This window comes from Phocoena sinus, chromosome 5 (genome assembly GCF_008692025.1).
Source record: "Phocoena sinus isolate mPhoSin1 chromosome 5, mPhoSin1.pri, whole genome shotgun sequence".
NCBI classification, from domain to species: domain Eukaryota; kingdom Metazoa; phylum Chordata; class Mammalia; order Artiodactyla; family Phocoenidae; genus Phocoena; species Phocoena sinus.
The window spans coordinates 67,030,935-67,055,313 of NC_045767.1; the positions used below are offsets into that span (position 1 = coordinate 67,030,935).

Consider the following 24,379-nt stretch of genomic DNA (forward strand, 5'->3'; position numbering starts at 1 on the left):
TAATTAAGTCATTAAAGATGTTTAGGTCTGAAAGCGTTTACAGACTTCAAGATAGTATACATCAGGAACAATAAAAAAATCAAACCTGGGTCAGAACCGCACATTGTTGGCTGGAGAAGTTTAAGGCAAGAAGAAAAAGTTTAAGGAGTGGAAAGGCTGATTCTCCACGTAGATCCTCTTTCAACCAGTGAAAATAGATATTTGGTGATATAAAAGCAAAAAGGGAAACATATGCATGACATATGTGGTACCTGGGTCCTGGTGCCAAGACATAAATAGACTGATTTTCCAGGCTTGCGTCCAGATAAGTTCTTCAGGACTGGAGCCGGACAATCAGTCAGAGTCACCGAATAGCAGCTCAGGTAAGGACCTTGGACATCACACCTTCCAACCCGTAGAGGTTAAATGATCAGTCCAAGCTTTCATACCTCCTCTGTCCTAGAAACAGGACCACTCAGACCCTGGGTCTCAGGACCATTTGTCCTCTCCTGCTTCATATATCCAATTCATTCCACAGAGACGCTCTCTGGGCTGGTTCACCAGTAAGGTTCTTGTTAAAAGAACAGCCCAAAGCCAGGCAGATCTGTGGCTAGACCATGTCCCTCTCAAGCCAGGAAACTGCCACCTCCCACCTGTGGCCTCAGGGCTCGGTCTGGCACCAGGGCCAGTTTAGATGGTGTTCTTAGTCAAGGGGACGCCAACTCCCGGCTTAGGCCCCTGTAACCTTTCTGTGCTCTCATTCATTCATGTCCAGGGATCTGTTTTTATTTTCATTCTTGAGACAGTATTACCAGTTGGAGAAGGGAAGGCTTCTCCTCTTTTCAGCTATAACCAAAGGAAAGTGTGGGCCATAAAGCACATTTTCCAGCAAGACAGGTTCGTTTCAGGCAAATCTCTGAGTCCATCGGCACTGGTTAAAACTGCCAATTTTGAACTCATTACCTTTGAAGTAATGATGTGAGTACAAAAGTAACAAGATTTCAGAATGGAGTATCAGACAGAAGTTAATTAAACTGGCTTTGGGATTTCCCTTGATTATATATAGTCTATATATATATATATATATATATATATATATATATATATAGCAGAATATAGAAAACCATAAAAAAATTTAAACTAGTTATTACTCCAGCCACTCAGAAGTTAAGATTTTTTAAAATGTGCATCCTTCTCTTTTTCTCAGTGTATATAAAAGATTTTGGGGGGATCATGTTATTCAAATTTTGTTGTAACTTGCTTTTTCTCTTAATTTATCCTGAATACTTTGTTAGTAATAGCTTGATTTTGATGACTAGTATGCGTTTAAAGTAAGCTTGACAGTATAAATTTCGTAAATAATGCATCTAACATTCGCTCCCCTATCATGGATTACATGTTGGCTCTATGTCAGATACCATGCTGGGTCCCGGCCCCCCTCAGAACCTGGACTGGATCAAAAGCCTCAAGACGGGGTGGTGGCTGGGGGTGGTCTGGTCTCAAGCTGCCCTGGGAAGTGGAGACTTGGCTAACTTGACCCCTGTCCCGAGAGATCCCGGAGAGTTCTCATCTTTTGCATAATAAACGGATGAGAGGTAGAATGGAAAGGATGAGGTAGAATGGATGAGAAGGAAAGGGCATGGAAAGGGCAGTTTGAATCATTTCAGCAATAAACTTGGGACACTCAGGTTCTGGATTGCATCTTATGGGTCAAAACCTTTAAATACCTGGGGAGAAGTTGGCAGTGGGTGTGACTCCAAGTCCAGATGTTGGAGCATTGAGGTTACCAGCACAGGTCAGTGTTCCTACCTCCCCTGCCTACTAGCAATGTGACTCTGGGTAAGTGACTTAGCCTCCTGGGCCTCAGCTTCCTCACCTGTATAAAGGGAATCATATTGGTGCATACTTTACAAGCTTGCTCTGAGGACTAAGAAAGATAATCCACATCGAGTGCTGACATGTGGGAAATCTAGTAAATATTGACCATGGCTACAGTGACAACAGTGTATAACCTTTAAAACATAATTTTAAGGGAAGATAAATTGGGTCATCTGGGAGTTCAGTATTTGAGTGTTAAGCCACATAAAAATGCATCCAGAAACATGAGTATTCTTGAAAATCGAAGTTCTGCATTAGTCATGCATAAGTAAAATATTACTGAAATGAGGTGTGCTAGAAAAATCATCCTTATTGAAGTAGTGCTTGAGGACTTTGTCTCTTCTGCGTTATAAATTATGTCTAGGGCTTCCCTGGTGGCGCAGCGGTTAAGAATCCGCCTGCTAATGCAGGGGACACGGGTTCGAGCCCTGGTCCGGGAAGATCCCACATGCCGCGGAGCCTAAGCCCGTGTGCCGCAACTACTGAGCCTGCACTCTAGAGCCCGTGAGCCACAACTACTGAGCCCACGTGCCACGGCTACTGAAGACTGTGCGCCTAGAGCCCGTGCTCTGCAACAAGAGAAGACACGGCAATGAGAAGCCCACACACTGCAACAAAGAGTAGCCCCTGCTCGCCACAACTAGGGAAAGCTTGCGCACAGCAACGAAGACCCAATGCAGCCAAAAATAAATAAATAAAATAAATAAAATTTTTTAAATTATGTCTAAAGGACTTCATGAATTATCTTATTTCATTGATTCCAAGGGGCACACTTGCCACACTTGAGCATCTCTAAATCAGGACATGTCTTTTTTTTTTTTCAGGATATGTCTTATAATCAGTAGTGTGTCCTATTTAGTTTGTTTAGTAGTTTGTTTTCTTTCTTAGTAGTACCTAAAATAATACAACTTAAACTTGATGGCATCTAAGATTTAATAAAATATGTCCATTTCTTTGTTCATGTTTGGGCTGGGAAGGCTTTGGCTGTTTTTGTAGTTACTTATTTCCCAGTCACTGGAAACACCAGTGTTCTCAAGAGCATCATACATCAATATTTAACTGCAAATTTGTTTCCCAACCTCAGATAGTTTTCCATAATCTAATCCATTTGGGGAGAAAACATGAAAATCAGTATTTCAGACAGTATTTTATATATTAAAAATCAGTATCTCTGACTATTTATATATTAACATCATAAAACAAAAAACACTATGTATTAATACTTCTGTGTGTGGGGGGGACACTTTAAATTATTAAACCCAGGTTATTCTGTTGTAATACTAGGCTGGTGGGTCTTAAAATACTACTCTCATGTCAGTTGTTCATGTAACAGTGTACACACACACAGAGAACATATATATGTAACTTCACTATAATAAAAGAGACTTTGGTTTATTTAACCATTTCTACTCATTAAGTCTCTTAAAGGGCTTCAATTCAGGCTTCCTGATGTATTTAAAAGTTACAAAATCCATTAAGTAGTATAAATATGATGCTTATTTCCTTCCTAAGGTTTTAAAGGTGCATGTTAATTTAATATTATGTTCTTCCAGAATTGATACACTGTTATCCGTCATTAGAAAGTGCTCATCTAGTTATGAAGATGTCAAAACTACCCCGTCCTCCAAAAGAAAAAGCATGTCTTTGCCACTAGATGCTATTATAAAATTCTTTAGCAGCTTGAAAGGCTAGTGGCTTAAAGTTTCCTTGTGTCTTTTTTTTAACTTTGAAAATTTGCAAATAATTTTTTTTTACAAATTTTTTTCCAATTTTTAATTGTGGTAAAGTGAAACATAAAATTTACTATCTTAACCATTTTTAAGTGTACAGTTTAGTAGTATTTAGTACATTCATATTGCGCAACCATTGCCACCATCCGTCTCCAGAACTCTTTTCATCTTGCTAAACTGAAACTCTGTACCCATTAAACAATAGTTCCCCATGGCCCCCTCCCCTCAGACCCAGGCAACTATCATTTTACTTTTTTTTTCCCCTTCACTTTTCCCCCATGCCCCAGCCTCTGGTAGCTACCATCCTACTCTCTGTTACTACGGGTCTGGCATTTTTTAATTTTAATTTTGTAGATTCCAGATATAACTGAGATCATGCAATATTTGTCTTTCTGTGTCTGACTTATTTCACTCAGCATAATGTTCTCCAGGTTCATGCATATTGTCACAAATGACAGGATTTTCTTCTTTTTAAAGGCTCAATAATATTCCATTATATATGTGTGTATAATATTGATATTTGTGCATATAATGGTAATATTTACATATCAGAATGTTTGAATAATATATACATATTTTATCTAGTCATCCATCAACATTTAGGTTGTTTCCATATCTTAGCTATTGTGAATAATGCTGCAATGAACATGGGAGTACAGATATCTCTTCGAGATACTGATTTCATTTCCTTTGGCTATATACACCTAGAAGTGGAATTGCTGGATCATATAATAGTTCTATTTTAAATTTTTGATGAAACTCCATACTGTTTTCCATAATGTACCAATTTATATTCCCACCATCGGTGTACAATGGTTCCCTTTTCTCCACATTCTCAACAACACTTGCCATCTTTTGACTTTTTTTTTTTTTTAATTTATTTTTTGGCTGCGTTGGGTCTTCGTTGCTGCACGCGGGCTTTCTTTAGTTGCGGCGAGCGGGGGCTACTCTCGGTTGCAGTGAGCAGGCTTCTCATTGCGGTGCCTCCTCTTTGTTGCGGAGCACAAGCTCTAGGTGCGTGGGCTTCAGTAGTTGTGGTGCACGGGCTTAGTTGCTCTGCGGCATGTGGGATCTTCCCGATCAGGGCTCGAACGCACGTCCCCTGCATTGGCAGGCGGATTCTTAACCACTGTACCAGGGAAGTCCCTCTTTTGACTTTGATAATAACAATCCCTAAAAGATATAAGGTGATATCTCACTGTAGTTTTGATTTCCCTGGTGATTAGTGATGTTGAGCATCTTTTCATGTATATGACTTCAGTTGGCCATTTGTATATCTTCTTTGGGAAAATGTCTATTCAGGTCCTTTTCCCATTTTTAAGTTGGTTTATTTGATGTATTTTACTATTGAGTTGTAAGAGTTCCTTTTGTATTTTGGATATCAATCCCCTATTGGATGTATGATTTGCAAATATTTTCTCCCATTCCATAGATTGCCCTCTCATTTTGTTATTTGCTTCCTTTGCTGTCCAGAAGCATTTCAGTTTGATGTAGTCCCACTTGTTTATTTTTGCTTTTGTTGCCTGAGCTTTTGGTGCCAAATCCAAGAAATCATTGCTAAGACCAATGCCAAGGAGATTTCCCCCTGTTTTCTTCTAGGAGTTTTATGGTTTGCAGTCATACTTTTAAGTCTTTTATCCATTTAGACATTGATTTTGGTGTATGGTGTAAGGTAAGAGTCCAATTTCATTCTTTTGCATGTCGATATCCAGTTTTCCCAACAGCATTTACTGAAAAGTCTATCCTTTACCCATTTTGTATTCTTGGTGCCTTTGTCAAAAATTAGTTGACCATGAAAGTGTGGGTTGATTTCTGGATGTTCTGTTCCATTGATTTATGTGTCTGTTTTTATGCCAGTACCAAACTGTTTTGATTAATGCAGCTTGGTAACATAGTTTAAAATCAGGAAATGTGATGCTTCCAGTTTTGTTCTTCTTGCTCAAGATTGCTTTAGCTATTTGGGGTCCTTCGTATTTCCATATGAATTTTAGGGTTTATTTTTTTCAATTTCTGTGGAAAATGCCATTGGAATTTTTAGAGGGATTGCATTGAATCTGTAGATTGCTTTGGGTAATGGGGATATTTTAACAGTATTAATTCTTCCAGTCCACGAATACAAGATATCTTTCCATTTCTTTGTGTCTTCTTCAGTTTCTTTCAGAAATGATGGGGGGGGGGGTGTGGAATATAAGAAGTTGGGTAACAGAAAGTTGTTGAGAGCCCAGAAAGGGAGAGAACTTCAAGAATAAAATGCACAGTGCTAAGAGCCACCAGCATCTGTGCTGAAGACAAGCTGCTGAGAGGTTAATTGCAACTTGAAACAAATATTTTTTTCACTGGTGATATGACCCTAAGCCAACTGTAAAGCCGTTTGGAAGCAAGAGAGTGGTAACTATGATTTTGAAAAACTGATAGTGAAAGGAAGGAAAAAGAGGCAGTCAGAGGAGGTGGGGAGGTAGTGGGGTTGTGTGCCCTCATAACATGGTTCTGCTCCAGCACTTACGTTCTCCTTCACGGAACGTCTCTTTCCGACAAACCCAGCCTTTCACCACTGGAAATAGAAAAGAGTGAATTCATATAGGCAGCTCACCTCGTTGGCCTGAAAATTACTACTGGAAAAAAGAGAAAGAAATCCTTTACCTTCTAGAACCTTCAAAGGGATAATGTGTTCAAGGTGGAAAAATATCTTTCTTTTAGGCAATGACTGAAGAAACTGAAACAAACAGTCAAGAAGATGAGAATGACGGTGAAAAAACAGAAAAAGGGAATACAGAAGTTGCCTCCTCAGGTTTGTTTTTATAACAGACTAGTTTTAAGGTAAAGCGTGATAACTCTTAAGAGAATGAAAATAAAAAAGGTAGTGAATGAGGCTCTGTGACTGGTGTGGTTGTGCTGCCACCTAGTGACTTCCTGGGGGAAATTCTGACCAAGTGATTTATCTTGCTGTAAAAAAAAAAAAAAAACAGGAACCCATGCTTTTTGCTGCCTTACTTCGTTTGTTTTTTCTTTTTTGGTACGCGGGCCTCTCACTGTTGTGGCCTCTCCCCGGACGCGCAGGCCCTGCGGCCATGGCTCACGGGCCCAGCCACTCCGCGGCATGTGGGATCTTCCCATATCGGGGCACGAACCCTTTTCCCCTGCATCGCAGGTGGATTCTCAACCACTGCGCCACCTCGGAAGCCCTCATTTTGTTGAAAGTTTATCTCCGTCATCATAAGAGAGTTATATTTCCCCTAATCAATAATGCTAAAAACTGAGGGTTATATTTAACACACAGTAACAACAATAGATAAGACAGATTAAAAATATATCATAAAAATAGATGCTGAGGGCTTCCCTGGTGGCGCAGTGGTTGAGAGTCCGCCTGCCGATGCGGGGGACATGGGTTCGTGCCCCGGTCCAGGAAGATCCCACATGCCGCGGAGTGGCTGGGCCGGTGAGCCATGGCCGCTGAGCCTGCGCGTCCGGAGCCTGTGCTCCGCAACGGGCGAGGCCACAGCAGTGAGAGGCCCGCGTACCACAAAAAAAAAAAAAAAAAGATGCTGAAGGGGTAAACCCAATGAATAGTTTGAAAGAATAAAGTAATGCCACAAATATGAACAGTGAGTATGAATAGAAACCCACTCTTCCCTAAAGTAATATTTCTCGATATTTTTAACACATTTTTTCTTTTGATAAACATGAAAACCTCTCACCCTTTTCTAATACCAAGTTTTTTTTAAATGGCATTGTAAAGTAAATTAAAAGTCATTACTAAAAATTTTAGTGAATACTTTTTCAAACTAGACTGTACCTCCACATTCTGATATGCCCCCTCAGGTGGTGACTTTTCCACCCACTTTAGACTGTACCAAATTCTTCTTTGTATACCCGAGAACACTTAATTTTCATTGCATTATATTGATTTTAACCACACAATCCCTAACACATTCCAATTATGAAAACATGATGTTAAAAAGGAACATTGAAATACAAAAGGAAGAGTCAGGCTGCCCCTCATTTGGAAAGAAGTTTGGATGGAAATTATCTATAAATGTTCACCTGTCCAACCCACCTCTCGTAATATTTCCTGCCAGCATTTTGTTTCATGTAGTGTTATTCATATGTAAACTGGGACTCTTATTCAGAACTTAAGTTTTTCATAGTGGGGTTCTTTGATGTGTTTTATGTTGCTTTATTTTTTAATAATATCTTGAAAGAGCCTAGAGAATTCTAGTACCTGAAGCTCTTTTGTACCTCTCATCACACTGTAATCCAGCTCCGTGTTGCCCCGGGCAAGATATGTACTCAGTGTACTTCCTGGCATGGCAGGACCAACGAGCCTTTATATGGTTTTCATCTTGTTCTTTATGTTTCTGAATGTAACTCCATTTCAGAGCCACAGTATTTTACATCAACTGTGACTCGATCCAGCCCGACCGTGGCCTTCGTGGAGCTTTCCTCCAGCCCCCAGGTGAAGAATGAGGTGCCAGGAGAGAAAGACCAGAAAAAACCGGAAAACGAAATGAGTGGAAAGGTGGAACTGGTGCTGTCACAAAAGGTGAGGTGGACTAAAGCCGTTAAGTCCACGATTCACGTGGCTTCATGTTACTGCTGGCTGCTATGGTGGCACCATTTTGCAATGAAGATTTATTTTCTCTCCTGATCTTGTTTCCTACCTTTGATCTGTATTTTTTTTTCTTAATACAAATATAATACATGTTCATTGTAAAAAAAAATGTAACTACATATAGAAAGATGTCTGTGTTAGTCCACTTGGGCAGCTATAACAGAAAACCACAGACTTGGTGGCTTATAAACAACAGAAATTTATCTCTGTCAGTTATGGCAGCTGGGGGGTGTAAGAGCAAGGCGCTGACAGTCAGCCTCTGGTGAGAACCCACTTCCTGACTCACAGACGGCTGTCTTCTTGCTGTGCCCTCACTTGGCAGAAGGGCCAAGGGTCCTGAGTCTCTTTTATACCATCACTAGTCCCATTCATGAGATCTTCACCCCCATGACCTAATCACCTCCCAGAAGGCCCAGCTCCCAATACCATTACCTTGGGGGGGTTAGGGTTTCAGCATATGAATTTTGGGGGGACACAAACATTCAGCCTATAGCTATTTATGTATATTTACAGTGATATACATGGAAATATGTAACAAATCTATCAAATAGTATGTGTAAGTATACATAAAATATATAAATAAAAAACATAGAAATAGAGCAAGAGAGAGAAAAAGTCACTGAAACCTACCTCTCTATTAATAATAAGTGGTGTATATATTCTTTCAACATCTTTTTAAATTTATTTTAAATGGCTAATTTTTATAAAATTTTTTATAAAAATTATATAAATAAAAATTTTTATAAAAATTATATACATTTAAAAGAAAAATGTAGTATAGATATCTGTTATAAAGCTTTGCAGTTAGGTTTTAGTTTGCCGTACATGAGCTTGCTTATTTGTAACTTACTCCACATTCTCTTTCCGATATTTACCTGTTTTACAGTAATGGTACTTCTGATGCCTCTGAACTTGAATAACAAGGAAACAAGAAAATTATTATTCTGATATAATGGGTTTTAACATCTTGTTTTTATTAAATTTCTTCTTTGTTTGGAGTCTCATCTCTTTCATATCAATTTAGTTTGTTTTCAGGCACAGTCTAAAAGTCATCTTTTGTACCTCTTGTCCTCAACCTTGGTTACCCTTTAGAATTTAATAGATACCAGGTCATATAAATCTCAGTCTCTGGGAACAGGGCTCAGGCATCTGTATTTTCAAAAGGTCCCCAGGTGATTCTGATGGGTCACCAAGATAGAGTACAACTGACTTGCATACTGGATACTTTATGTGGTGATATTCCAACTTTAAAAATTAAACCTAAATTTGGATTTGACTTTAGAGTGAAAATTTTACCACTTCTAGTTCTGGTTCATCTATCATCTACTCAACCAATAGTGGTTGTGCACCTACTATGTGCCAAGCACTCTGCAGACACTGGATATTCAACAGTGAATAAGACACAGCCCCTGGCCTTAAGATGCTGAGATGCTGTATGCCTGGTGGAGCCCAAAAATGCCTGCTTCCCTGATGCCTTTTGGGGATTTCAGACTCTAGCTACTCCCCCATACATACATAGAGAATTAAAAAATGGTCTGGAGGTCTGAACAGAAGAACCTAACTGTAGGAAAAGCGTTGGGGGCAGACAGGATTTTCTGCCCTTGCAGGTTGTGCCTGATCCACATTACACTTGTAATCTATTTATTTATTCTTCTTGCAAATCGACCTTTTTTCCTATGTAAATATAAAATGAAAGGAAAACTCATAACATTGCTAGAAAAAATATTTTTAAAATCAAACAAAATGGATACCATAGCATAAAAAATATTCATCTGCATTCCTCATCTGTGTAACCTCATCTATGTGATCCATCTTTGGACCCCCAGTGTCATGGCTACCCTACTATGGAAAAAATTGTTTTCAGGGGTTCTTAACTCTGTGTGTATGTGTGCTGTGCACACAGGCACGCTGCACGTGTGCCCACGCGTGTACATGCATCATGGACCCTTTGTCTATCTGGTAAACATTATTCTCAGAATAATATTGTTTAAACCATAAAATACACAGCATTACCAAGTTTTCCTTGTTATCAAGTAGTACGAAATATGTATAACCACATGACTTCTTTTCTGTGGACTCCAGGTTAAGAATCTCTGCTAGACGATTAGCAAATGGAATAATGGTCTTTGAACCCAATGCTTTTCACAACATGTGAATTTCTCCTTTCTCTACTTTACAGTTAACTTTTAGAGAAAGAGAGAAAGAAAGATGATGACAGTGGTTGCAACAGCTTTTATTTTCTGATTTCACTTGAGAGTGTTACCTTTATAAAACAAAGTACCAATGCACACAGGCTGACCTTTTACATAGTGGGTATTTTGAGCATTTCTGCTGAGATTAACTGTTTCATTTACAACCAGGCATTAACCGAAACATATTTTTGTCAATTCCACTATGGAGGAAATGGTATGAGCTTAAGATCTGAGGGTTGTCAACTTTGGTAAATCTAGGCCTTAGGTTTTGCTGCGTGTTTTAACACTGAAGTTCATTTGGACATCTGGTTGACCTCTGTAATGCAGAGCAATTAACTGTATTTTCTTCAAGATTCCGTTAGGGTTGAATATATTATTCATCAAGAAAAATAAAATCTTACTGAGGAGAAATTCTAGACATTAAATCATCCTGAGGACCAAATAAGAGATCAACTCATGATGAAACAAATGCTCTGGAGCCTCACTCGCCCACTGGCCATAAAATTAATCTCTTCATGGCCACCAGCCAGTGAATCAGAGAAGATTCTGTAAGCAGCTAAAAGGACATCGGAACTGATACAGCCACACTCCTCATTCCGATCTCTGCTCAGAGTCCATTGACTCTATTTTGGTCGTTAGTTTGGTTATCTGGTCTTTCAGAAATCAGTTGATTAGAAGCAACAAATCGGAAGGAGGGTGTTCTACCAAAGGCCCTTCCGATTGGGGAGAAACAAACTAAAATTAACTAGCAATAACAAGAAAAATCTGTTTTTACAAAGCAAACATAAGAATTTTTAAAGCCTGTAACTTTGGATCTATTTACCATAAGGTCATATGGTCTAACATGCTTCAAAAATCCCTTAAGGGCATCATCGCTATGGCACTGTTTGATATAATGGTTATTTACAATAATGCTTCTTTGTCAACAAGCACAGTATATTGTCTTTAATGTGCTTTGTGTAAATTTGTTGGGGGGAGTATGTAGTGTCTCAAGAATAATGCCCATTAGAAGGTAATGTTACTTTAATATTTAATACTTACATAGTAAGATTTTTTTTAAATCTTATGTGGAACATCTCACTTCCTGACATTACAAATTCAGTATTATGTAGTACCAAGAAGAGAAACCGTGATTGATCCCAATAAGAACATGAAACAGAGTGATGTATTATCTCAAATATGGAATATTGTCCTCTGAGTTTGAAGAAACATGATCATGAAATTTTTATGCTCTAGTTTGATTTCTCTGAAAAATTGGCCTCTCTATTAATGTAGAAAAGCATGAAGGGGTTTGGAGAAGGGGCAAAATTTTCCATTTACAATTTAAATGTTTGGGCTTCTTGACTTGTTGTAGCCATGGATCCTTAAATTTTATTTCACCTGTGCATTTAGTAATGGACAATACTTGTAATATTTATGTCTGTTGCCCATGATCCAGGTGGTAAAGCCAAAATCTCCAGAACCAGAAGCAACCCTGACGTTTCCATTTCTGGACAAAATGCCTGAAAGCAGCCAATTACCTTTGCCAAATCTCAGTTCTCAAGGTAAAAAGATAGAAGTGTTTTGTTTCAGTTCTACGTGTTCTGCTGGGCCCATTTGTAGTGAAATATTCTTCATTTTCAAGGCAGATTACTTCCTTTATGTTGATGTACCTTTAGCCGTTGGGTTTGCCAGAGTCCATGATGGCTGAATTAATCACTTCAGAATGGAGGTCTGGAGCTACAGTCTCTGTTTGGCTTAGCCAGGAACCCCAGCTGCCAAGACCGTTTTGTCAGCCGGACACTGTGGGCACAATAGGGCCTGTACCAGTATTTGATACCCGAAAATAATTTTTATTGGCTCTTAAATATTTTAAAAATTAAAAAATTAAAAATCAATAACTTTAATAAAGAGTTTATGATCTTAATATTATGTCAAGTTCACTAACTGTTAATTGTCTAGTCTTCCTAAATTATTCATTTAATTTGACAGTGATTTTGGAAGAAAGTCAGATTTTCTTGCCCCATAATAGTTCCTGGCTGTTCATGATGATTACCAAGAAACATTCATGATCACAGATTAAATGTGTTACTCAGAGCCAGAAACTTTAATCTTTCCAAAAATTCTTTACAGTTAGAATATATAGTTATATGGAACACATATATATATATAGGCTGAGGATAAACCTTAATATATTTCATACGTTTGATATATTTTATTTTATTTTATTTTTTTAACATCTTTATTGGAGTATAATTGCTTTACAATGGCGTGTTAGTTTCTGCTTTATAACAAAGTGAATCAGCTGTACATATACATATACATATATCCCCATATCTCCTCCTTCTTGCATCTCCCTCCCACCCTCCCTATCCCACCCCTCTAGGTGGTCACAGAGCACCAAGCTGATCTCCCTGTGCTATGCAGTTGCTTCCCACTAGCTATTTATTTTACATGTGGTAGTGTTTATATGTCCATGCCTCTCTCTCACTTTGTCCCATGTTTGATACATTTTAACATGTTTGGTATAATTTAGGGAGGGATGGCCTCGAAAAATATGGGCGTTTAGGGCCTATGAAGGTCTTAAAATGGCAATGGCCACTGCAAACTCCCCAAGTGCCTTTAGGCCATGTATAGGTTGTGAATTCACCCCTTTATTCTTTAAGAGCCCAACTTGAATCCGTTTATCTTGGTAAGAACCCCAGGCACCCACAACCACCAGAAAGGAGCCTGAGGGATGTGAACAGTAGGGGGATGGGTCCTGAAGATTCCATGATCCATAGGGACTATGCTTCACAAGAGACAGACCACCGGGCTTTACTGGTGTGAGTTACTGATGTGATGTGAAAACGGCGAGAGTTCAGGAGGCAAGAACTATAAGGTTTCTTGTTTTTCTTTTTTAACGTGCTTTCCCCAGTACACTTTATAGATCTATCAGTCCAGGCAAAGAGAGGATGTACAGGGTCATTGTGGCTGGGGACTTGTTGCTTTTCTTTTCAAGGATGGGCAGCTCTTTGGCAGAATGCTACTTGGCTTCCATTAGTCTTTGTTGACGGCTGGGAGATAAGTTGGGCTCTATCTGCATAACAGGAAGTACTCGGGAGGGAAATAATTGGTACAGGTACTGATGATCACTAGCTTCTTAACGTGGAAACAAGTTCAATACCGTCTTCAAAGCATTTGATTTAAATTCGTCAGCCCTACTGTCCTGAAGGGAAGTGACAAAAGTAAACTCTCCTAACTGGGCCAGCAATTGGTCACATTTAGATTTTAATTCTGCCCTATTTCTAGCACTTTTTAATTGTGTATATAAGTAATAGAGAGAGGAAATAGATATTTTAAGCCATATTAATTAGTTTTATTGTCTTCGATATTTTTACATCTAATTATCTGTTGTAAGGCATTTCGATTTTGTAAAATGTGCTGTTGAATTAAGGGACTTTACTTCATGCTTTATCTAAGGTGAAAGAAAAATAAAACTCAGTGGCACTAGAGCATTTCCAAAATCATTCTTCAAGATGGGATTATATATACACCTGTTCCATACTCTTGTCTGGCTCATGGAAGCTGTAATTACAGCTGCAGGCTCTGGAGACAGAAGGCCTGGCTTCAAATTCTGGCTCTTCGAGTTCTAATCTGTATGATCTTACCCACCAAGTTCTCTCTAACCTCTGTCACCCGTAAACTGGAAATAATAACAGTACCAACCTCATAGGGTTGTTGGAAGAATTAAATGAGATAAACCAAAAAAAAAAAAAAAACCAAGGCATTTAGCTCAACACCTGATAAGCACCCCAGTATAATCTAGTAGCTGCAGAACAGTTGCAGTAAGAGCAGAAGTATAAAGCAAGGTTCCAGGCAGGAATAAAGCCTTCTTAAATGCTCTCCTTAAAATAGGAGTGTTTATATTGTAGAGACATAGCAGTAATTTTCAAACCTGAGATGTGGCAGGGTCTCCTGCAGGATGAATTAAAACACCGCTCTCTGGACCCCACCCGTACAGCATCTGATTGTGTAGGTCTGGGCTGGGGCCACAGTATTTACATTTCTAACAAGTTCCCAAAGGTGATGCTGATGCTGCAGATCCAGGGACCACACTCTGGAAACCACTGGCTTGAAGCATATGTTTAAATTGTGTACCAAAAACATCACTGGTAGATGTGAAAATAACATTAATACTTGTTTGGAGTGTATAAAGTTCCTATCTTTCAAGTAGCAAAAGGCCTCTAATAAATGTAGTCTTAAAAGACATGATTTGTCTTTAGTTGGGGGTTGGGAGTATAGGGCTTTGCCCAGCTATAAAAAGTCAGCATAGGGGCTTCCCTGGTGGCGCAGTGGTTGGGAGTCCGCCTGCCGATGCAGGGGACACGGGTTCGTGCCCCGGTCCGGGAAAATCCCACGTGCCGCAGAGCGGCTGGGCCCGTGAGCCATGGCCGCTGAGCCTGCACGTCCGGAGCCTGTGCTCCGCAGCGGGAGAGGCCACAATAGTGAGAGGCCCGCGTACCGCAGAAACAAACAAACAAAAAAAAAAAGTCAACATACATTTAAGTGACTAGTCAGAGGCTGCACATCAAGTCCAAAGAAGCTGTAGGGTCAGGATCAGGAATCCTGGAGCCATACCTAACATTCTCTCCCCAGGACAGTGATGATGCCACCGTCTCCACCAAGTGGTCTGTTTCTCGACTGCTCAGACAGGCTACTGCAGATGTGTGGGGTCCCTAGCGATGCTCCACAGATTTCCCTTAAACATACCCATGTGCATAAATAACCTTTAAATACTCTGAAAACATTCATAAAATTACATGTAAAGAGGACAGATTTCCTTTTCTCAACTGTCTCCCAATAGTAGAAAGGTATCTTGAATTGATGTTTCAGGAAAATGTGTGCACATTTTAAAAACCGCTGTCTTTATTTGCATTGAGAATGATGACAGATGAGCATAGCATCTAGGTTAAGGATGCAAATGCTTGCCTTCAGCTACTGTCTGCTTGATGCCACCCCATTACAGATACACACATCCACATCTTTTTACTACACACGTATATAACTGCCACCACAGACTTCCATAATAACATTTATAAAGTGTGTAAGAATAATTGAACTCATCTCTGCTGTCTTTTATACTTTTCTAGTGCTTTCCAAAAGCAACGTAAACTGTGCACTTTGCCCTTACGTCACACATCATCCCATCATTTTGAGATTCAGCATCTTAACAATATCACCTTTAAGTATGAGCTCCTAAACTCCCACCCAACACCAAACAATAGCATAAACTGGCCCATCTATGGACTTTTGTCCACATCTTCGGGTTTTTTTTTTTTTTTTTTTTTTTTTTTTTTTTTTTTTTTTTTTATGCGTTACGCGGGCCTCTCACTGTTGTGGCCTCTCCCGTTGCGGAGGACAGGCTCCGGACGCGCAGGCTCAGCGGCCATGGCTCACGGGCCCAGCCGCTCCGCGGCATGTGGGATCCTCCCAGACCGGGGCACGAACCCGCGTCCCCTGCATCGGCAGGCGGACTCTCAACCACTGCGCCACCAGGGAAGCCCCCATCTTCGGGTTTTGTGTGCATTTTATTGAGGTATTTTGTACTTTGGATACTTTCACTCTCAATCCTTGTTCTGATGACAGCCAAACCTCCATTAGTACTTGGGAGTGTGGTTCTATTCAAGTCTCAGCCCTGTTTTCATGGTTTTTCTATTTGTTCTGTTCTGCCATCTGATCTAGAGTCGCCTGGCACTGCCAGCGTTCTGCTGAGAGTTCAGAACTCTTGGCGACGTTCCCGGTTTTTCTCCCAGTCAGGTAAAATGCATACTGGGGAGCTCTATTTCTTTTTTGCAAAATCCATGTTGTGGGCAACCAATTATATCTGGTACTTTTCTTCATTTCTGATTCCAGGGGCACACAGTTAGCAAAGAGCTGGTTCATTGATGTCAGTGCCAGTTATCAGTACTAAAATTGGGGGAAATTCGCAGAATTTTACTTTGATTTTGAAAATCCAAAGAAATAATATTCACCTCTTTCTTTATGGTCGTCTTCTTTTTTTTTTTAAACAAAGATTAGAAGCATTTACCTGGAACTGGTAACGGTCCTCTTGTTAACTGTGTCACCTTCTCTACTTCCTGGATGACATCTGGCCTCTCTCTGTGTGATCCTTCTCTGTGTCAGACAGTGAGGGAACTGGTCAGTCAAGCCAGAGTGCAAGGTGCCTTAAAATGAGCACTCATAGGAATAGATTTCGCTTCCTATAATGTAGTACCTGGTGCTAATTGATGTGATCAATCATATTACACTGGTCATAACTTCTCTTGGTGATGGGTACAAGCTGCTTCAGGGGTCTGCTTTATCATGATTTTCTAATGCTCTTGGCTAACCAAAAAAAGGTGGTCTGAAGCTGACATAGGAACCACACTCCACTGAGACGATCAAAAAAGAAAGACAATTAGAAGCTACTCACATTGTGATCTTTTTTCCTTTCTTTCTGTACAGTGGATTCTCCAAGCAGTGAAAAGTCACCTGTAACTACGCCTGTAAGTAATTCCTACTGAGGAATAAGATCATGCATTTAGTGTGATTTTAATTTATAAGGTATTTGATTCACTTAAAGGGGATTCAATCAAAAACGGTCTCCAAACTTTTGATTGTAAAAGAATATTTTTGTCGGATATAATGCTGTCAGTTGAATCATAGAGAAAGAGATGGATTATCATTTTGCACAGTTGTTATCATGCCTGGAAGCAAAATGGTGAGTCAGGAAAGTAAAATCTAAAAGAAACAACCAAAATGAATGTGACATAAGGAATTAGTAATAAAATATGCAACTTCCGTAGGCATTCAAAATCAGCTTTTTAAATGAAGGCAATACTTTAACACAGTGTATCATCGGCAGACAGGGCCCAGCCTGGACTTTCTCTGGGAGACCCATGCTGTCTGGGTCATATTCCTGCTCACAATCAGTATCTTGAATAATATATATTTTTTAACATCTTTATTGGAGTATAACTGCTTTACAATGGTGTGTTAGTTTCTGCTGTATAACAAAGTGAATCAGCTATACGTATACACATATCCCCATATCTCTTCCCTCTTGCATCTCCCTCCATGCTCCCTATCCCACCCCTCTAGGTGGACACAAAGCACCGAGCTGATCTCCCTGTGCTGTGCAGCTGCTTCCCACTAGCTATCTATTTCACATTTGGTAGTGTATACATGTCCATGCCACTCTCTCACTTCGTCCCAGCTTACCCTTCCCCCTCCCCGTGTCCTCAAGTCCATTCTCTACATCTGCGTCTTTATTCCTGTCCTGCCCCTAGGTTCTTCAGAACCATTTTTTTTTTAGATCCATATATATGTGTTAGCATACGGCATTTGTTTTTCTCTTTCTGACTTACCTCACTCTGTATGACAGACTCTAGGTCCATCCACCTCACTACAAATAACTCAATTTCGTTTCTTTTTATGGCTGAGTAATATTCCATTGTGTATATGTGCCACATCTTCTTTATCCATTCATCTGTCAGTGGACACTTAGGTTGCTTCCATGTCCTGGTTATTGTAAATAGAGCTGCAATGAACATTGTGGTACATGACTCTTTTATAATTATGGTTTTCTCAGGGTATATGCCCAGTTAGTGGGATTGCTGGGTCGTATGGTAGTTCTATTTTTAGTTTTTTGAGGAACCTCCATACAGTTCTCTATAGTGGCTGTATCAATTTACATTCCCACCAACAGTGCAAGAGGGTTCCCTTTTCTCCACACCCTCTCCAGCATTTATTGTTTGTAGATTTTTTGATGATGGCCATTCTGACGGGTGTGAGATGATACCTCATTGTAGTTTTGATTTGCATTTCCCTAATGATTAGTGATGTTAAGCATCCTTTCATGTGTTTGTTGGCAGTCTGTATATCTTCTTTGGAAAAATGTCTTCTGCCCATTTTTGGATTGAGTTGTTTGTTTTTTTGATATTGAGCTGCATAAGCTGCTTGTATATTTCAGAGATTAATCCTTTGTCAGTTGGTTCGTTTGCAAATATTTTCTCCCATTCTGAGGGTTGTCTTTTCGTCTTGTTTATGGTTTCCTTTGCTGTGCAAAAGCTTTTAAGTTTAATTAGGTCCCACTTGTTTATTTTTGTTTTTATTTCCATTTCTCTAGGAGGTGGGTCAAAAAGGATCTTGCTATGATTTATGTCGTGGAGTGTTCTGCCTATGTTTTCCTCTAAGAGTTTTATAGTCTCTGACCTTACATTTAGGTCCTTAATCCATTTTGAGTTTATTTATGTGTATGGTGTTAGGGAGTGTTCTAATTTCATTCTTTTACATGTAGCTGTCCAGTTTTCCCAGCACCACTTATTGAAGAGGCTGTCTTTCCTCCCTTGTATATTCTTGCCTCCTTTATCAAAGATAAGGTGACCATATGTATGTGGGTTTATCTCTGGGCTTTCTATCCTGTTCCATTGATCTATATTTCTGTTTTTGTGCCAGTACCATACTGTCTTGATTACTGTAGCTTTGTAGTATAGTCTGAAGTCAGGGAGCCTGATTCCTCCAGCTCGGTTTTTCTTTCTCAAGATTGCTTTGGCTATTCGGGGTTTTTGTGTTTCCATACGAATTGTGCAGTTTTTTGTTCTAGTTCTGTGAAAAATGCCATTGGTAGTTTGATAGGGATTGCACTGAATCTGTAGATTGCTTTGGGTAGGATAGTCATTTTCACAATGTTGATTCTTCCAATCCAAGAACATGGTATATCGCTCCATCTGTTTGTAACATCTTTAATTTCTTTCATCAGTGTCTTATAGTTTTCTGCATACAGGTCTTTTGTGTCCTTAGGTAGGTTTATTCCTAGGTATTTTATTCTTTTTGTTGCAGTGGTAAATGGGAGTGTTTCCTTAATTTCTCTTTCAGATTTTTCATCATTAGTGTATAGGAATGCAAGAGATTTCTGTGCATTAATTTTGTATCCTGCTACTTTACCAAATTCATTGATTAGCTCTAGTAGTGTTCTGGTAGCGTCTTTAGGATTCTCTATGTATAGTATCATGTCATCTGCAAACAGTGACAGTTTTACTTCTTCTTTTGCAATTTGGATTGCTTTTATTTCTTTTTCTTCTCTGATTGCTGCGGCTAAAACTTCCAAAACTATGTTGAAAAATAGTGGTGAGAGTGGACAACCTTGTCTTGTTCCTGATCTTAGTGGAAATGATTTCAGTTTTTCACCATTGAGAACGATGCTGTGGGTTTGTCATATATGGCCTTTATTATGTTGAGGTAAGTTCCCTCTATGTCTACTTTCTGCAGGGTTTTTTATCATATATGGGTGTTGAATTTTCTCAAAAGCTTTTTCTGCATCTATTGAGATGATCATGTGGTTTTTCTCCTTCAGTTTGTTAATCTGGTGTATCACACTGATTGATTTGCATATATTGAAGAAACCTTGCATTCCTGGGATAAACCCCACTTGATCATGGTGTGTGATCCTTTTAATGTGCTGTTGGATTCTGTTTGCTAGTATTTTGTTGAGGATTTTTGCATCTCCGTTCATCAGTGATATTGGCCTGTAGTTTTCTTTGTTTGTGGCATCTTTGTCTGGTTTTGGTATCAGGGTGATGGTGGCCTTGTAGAATGAGTTTGGGAGTGTTCCTCCCTCTGCTATATTTTGGAAGAGTTTGAGAGGATGGGTGTTAGCTCTTCTCTACATGTTTGATAGAATTCGCCTCTGAAGCCATCTGGTCCTGGGCTTTTGTTTGTTGGAAGATTTTTAATCACAGTCTCAATTTCAGTCCTTGTGATTGGTCTATTTATATTTTCTGTTTCTTCCTGGTTCAGTCTCAGAACGTTGTGCTTTTCTAAGAATTTGTCCATTTCTTCCAGGTTGTCCATTTTATTGGCATATAGTTGCTTGTAGTAATCTGTCATGATCCTTTGTATTTCTGCAGTGTCAGTTGTTACTTCTCCTTTTTCATTTCTAATTCTATTGATTTGAGTCTTCTCCCTTCTTTTCTTGAGGAGTCTGGCTAATGGTTTATCAATTTTGTTTATCTTCTCAAAGAACCAGCTTTTAGTTTTATTCATCTTTGCTATCATTTCCTTCATTTCTTTTTCATTTATTTGTGATCTGATCTTTATGATTTCTTTCCTTCTGCTAACTTTGAGGTTTTTTGTTCTTCTTTCTCTAACTGCTTTAGGTGTAAGGTTAGGTCGTTTATTTGAGATGTTCTTGTTTCTTGAGGTAGGATTGTATTGCTATAAACTTCCCTCTTAGAACTGCTTTTGCTGCATGCCGTAGGTTTTGGGTCATTGTGTTTTCATTGTAATTTGTTTCTAGGTTTTGGGTTTTTTCGGGTTTTTTTGTGGTACATGGGCCTCTCACTGTTGTGGCCTCTCCCGTTGTGGAGCACAGGCTCCGGACATGCAGGCTCAGCGGCCATGGCTCACGGGCCTAGCCGCTCTGCGGCAGGTGGGATCTTCCCAGACCGGGGCACGAACCGGTGTCCCCTGCATCGGCAGGCAGACTCTCAACCACTGCGCCACCAGGGAAGCCCTCTAGGTATTTTTTTATTTCCTCTTTGATTTCTTCAGTGGTCTCTTGGTTATTTAATAGTCTATTGTTTCGCCTCCATGTGCTTTTGTTTTTTACAGATTTTTTCCTGTAATTGATATCTAGTCTCATAGCATTGTGGTCAGAAAAGATACTTGATATGATTTCAATTTTCTTAAATTTACAAAGGCTTGATTTGTGACCCAAGATATGATCTATCCTGGGAAATGTTCCATGAACACTTGAGAAGAAAGTGTAATATCCTGTTTTTGGATGGAATGTCCTATAAATATCAATTAAGTCCATCTTGTTTAATGTATCATTTAAAGCTTGTGTTTCCTTATTTATTTTCATTTTGGATGATCTGTCCGTTGGTGAAAGTGGGGTGTTAAAGTCCCCTACTATGATTGTGTTACTGTCGCTTTCCCCTTTTATGGCTGTTAGCATTTGCCTTATGTATTGAGGTGCTCCTATGTTGGGTGCATAAATATTTACAATTGTTATATCTTCTTCTTGGATTGATCCTTTGATCATTATGTAGTGTCCTTCTTTGTCTCTTATAATAGTCTTTATTTTAAAGTCTATTTTGTCTGATATGAGAATTGCTACTCCAGGTTTCTTTTGATTTCCATTTGCATGGAATATCTTTTTTCCATCCTCTCACTTTCAGTCTGTATGTGTCCCTAGGTCTGAAGTGGGTCTCTTGTAGACAGCATATGTATGGGTCTTGTTTTTGTATCCATTCAACCAATCTATGTCTTTTGGTTGGAGCATTTAATCCATTTACATTTAAGGTAGTTATCGATATGTATGTTCCTTTTACCATTTTCTTAACTGTTTTGAGTTTGTTATTGTAGGTCTTTTCCTTCTCTTGTGTTTCCTGCCTAGAGAAGTTCCTTTAGCATTTGTTGTAGAGGTGGTTTGGTGGTGCTGAATTCTCTTAGCTTTTGCTTGTCTGTAAAGCTTTTAATTTCTCCACTGAATCTAACCAAGATCCTTGCTGGGTAGAGTAATCTTGGTTGTAGGTTTTTCCCTTTCATCACTTTAAATATATCCTGCCACTCCGTTCTGGCTTGCAGAGTTTCTGCTGAAGGATCAGCTGTTAACCTTATGGGGATTCCCTTGTATGTTATTTGTTGTTTTTCCCTTGCTGCTTATAATATTTTTTCTTTGTATTTAATTTTTGATAGTTTGATTAACATGTGTCTTGGCGTGTTTCTCCTTGGATTTATCCTGTATGGGACTCTCTGTGCTTCCTGGACTTGATTGACTATTTCCTTTCCCATGTTAGGGAAGTTTTCAACTTTAATATCTTCAAATATTTTATCAGACCCTTTCTTTTCCTCTTCTTCTTCTGGGACCCCTATAATTCGAATGTTGGTGTGTTTAATGTTGTCCCAGAGGTCTCTGAGGCTGTCCTCAACTCTTGTCATTCTTTTTTCTTTATTCTGCTCTGCGGTAGTTATTTCCACTATTTTATCTTCCAGGTCACTTATCTGTTCTTCTGCCTCAGTTATTCTGCTATTGATTCCTTCTAGAGAATTTTTAATTTCATTTATTTTGTTGTTCGTCATTGTTTGTTTGCTCTTTAGTTCTTCTAGGTCCTTGTTAAATGTTTCTTGTATTTTCTCCGTTCTATTTCCAAGATTTTGGATCATCTTTACTATCATTACTCTGAATTCTTTTTCACATAGACTGCCTATTTCCTCTTCATTTGTTTGGTCTGGGGGGGTTTTACCTTGCTCCTTCATCTGCTGTGTATTTCTCTGTCTTCTCATTTTGCTTAACTTACTATGTTCGGGGTCTCTGTTTCGCAGGCTGCAGGTTCGTAGTTCCCGTTGTTTTTGTTGTCTGCCCCCAGTGGGTAAGCTTGGCTCAGTGGGTTGTGAAGGCTTCCTGGTGGAGGGTCCTGGTGCCTGTGTTCTGGTGGATGAGGCTGGATCTTGTCTTTCTGGTGGGCAGGACCAAGTCCGGTGGTGTGTTTTGGGGTGTCTGTGGCCTTATTATGATTTTAGGCAACGTCTTTGCTAATGGGTGGGTTTGTGTTCCCATCTTGCTAGTTGTTTGGCATGGGGTGTCCAGCCCTGTAGCTTGCTGGTCGTTGAGTGGAGCTGGGTCTTAGCGTTGAGATGGAGATCTCTGGGAGAGCTGTTGCCATTTGATATTACATGGGGCTGAGAGGTCTCTGATGGACCAATGTCCTGAACTCGGCTCTCCCACCTCAGAGGCTCAGGCCTGACACCCGGCCAGAGCACCAAGACCTGTTTTTTAGGAATTCTGGGGTATTTTGTTCTTTGTTTTCTTTCTTTCAGGTATTTTTTTTTCTTACTTAGTTGCAGTGAAATTTCCAGGAATGAAACAATAGGCAGGTGAATGGTCTCCAATTCAAAGCCAGGCATTTGTCAAGCTCTTGCTAGTTCTTGTTTCCCTGGTTTCCCTGAAAGGGAGAACCAGGAGGTGGTGCCGGGCTCTGTCCCTACTGCTTCCCCGTGAAGACCGGTGCTCACACGTCCTCTCACTGCCTCTGCTCTTGGAGGGGCAGCCTGTGAACACACGTCCCAGTCTGGGACATGTAGGGCTGTGGTACGGACCGTCTGTGTATTTCTCACTCTGTCCCGTCTGCCACAGATTGGCTGCTTCACCCTCTTCTGACAGCCTCAAATGCTTCCCTTCCAGTTATGAAGGGATCTTTATAGTCCTTTCTGGTGTCCAAGGTCTTCTGCTAGTTTTCAGCCGGTGTTCTGTGAGAACTGTTGCATCTATAGATGTATTCCTATGTGGAGAGAGATGAACTCCACGTCTACCTACTCCTCCGCCATCTTGAATATCAGTATCTTGAATAATATTAATTGTACATTTAGATTTCAATTCTTTATTTGGATGAAATAAAAAGAGCACTTGCTAATTAAAATGCCAAGACACATGACACTGTAGAAATTCCTTGCTGCTGAATTATACCTGGACATTCTCCATAGACCTGACTCTTCTATGAACTGAGTGTTTCCAATGCTGGGCCTGGAATACTCACCCTCTGAAATTTGCATTGGTTTGGAGCCTTCCTCTATGGCACAGTCAACTGTAGCATTTCCTGAGGCCCCCAGGTGTAGCTGCATAATCACTGCTGCACCTTTGATTACAGATTTACTAACCATATGACCCTGAAGGTGCTGTATAACTTCTCTGAACCTTGTCTTCCTTGGTAGTACAATGAGATAATAGTACTTTCAGAGTGTTGTGGGCTTTCTTTGAAATAAGTACACAGAAGCCTGTAGCACAGTGCCCAATACATGAACGAATCCTCCCCAGTAGCTAATCCAAGAGGCCCACCATAGCCAACACCAGTTCTTATCTATAGGTAAATTGTCTCACTTTGGGAATTCCTAAGTACCTGTGCAGAATGGAGAAGGGACCCATCACCCGTCACAAAACCCCCTCAATATCTCCAGCCACATTCCAGAACTACCAGCCATTTGTGGAGGCT

The 24,379-nt window shown here is 39.7% G+C and overlaps 1 protein-coding gene across 9 annotated transcripts in view; it reads left to right on the forward strand.

Annotated features, from left to right (window-relative positions):
• The window catches only part of LIMCH1 (LIM and calponin homology domains 1), a 343,577-nt gene that overhangs the window by 293,145 nt on the left and 26,053 nt on the right, over positions 1-24,379 (forward strand). For 6 of the 9 annotated variants that reach the window (XM_032633007.1, XM_032633008.1, XM_032633013.1 and 3 more), the window contains 4 exons: positions 6,285-6,375; positions 7,964-8,127; positions 11,827-11,932; positions 16,854-16,894. In XM_032633007.1, the coding sequence (XP_032488898.1) occupies positions 6,285-6,375; positions 7,964-8,127; positions 11,827-11,932; positions 16,854-16,894 (402 nt within the window). Of the gene's footprint in view, positions 1-6,284; positions 6,376-7,963; positions 8,128-11,826; positions 11,933-16,091; positions 16,167-16,853; positions 16,895-24,379 lie in introns of all 9 variants that reach the window. The other 3 variants (XM_032633006.1, XM_032633009.1, XM_032633012.1) reach the window with 1 other exon arrangement.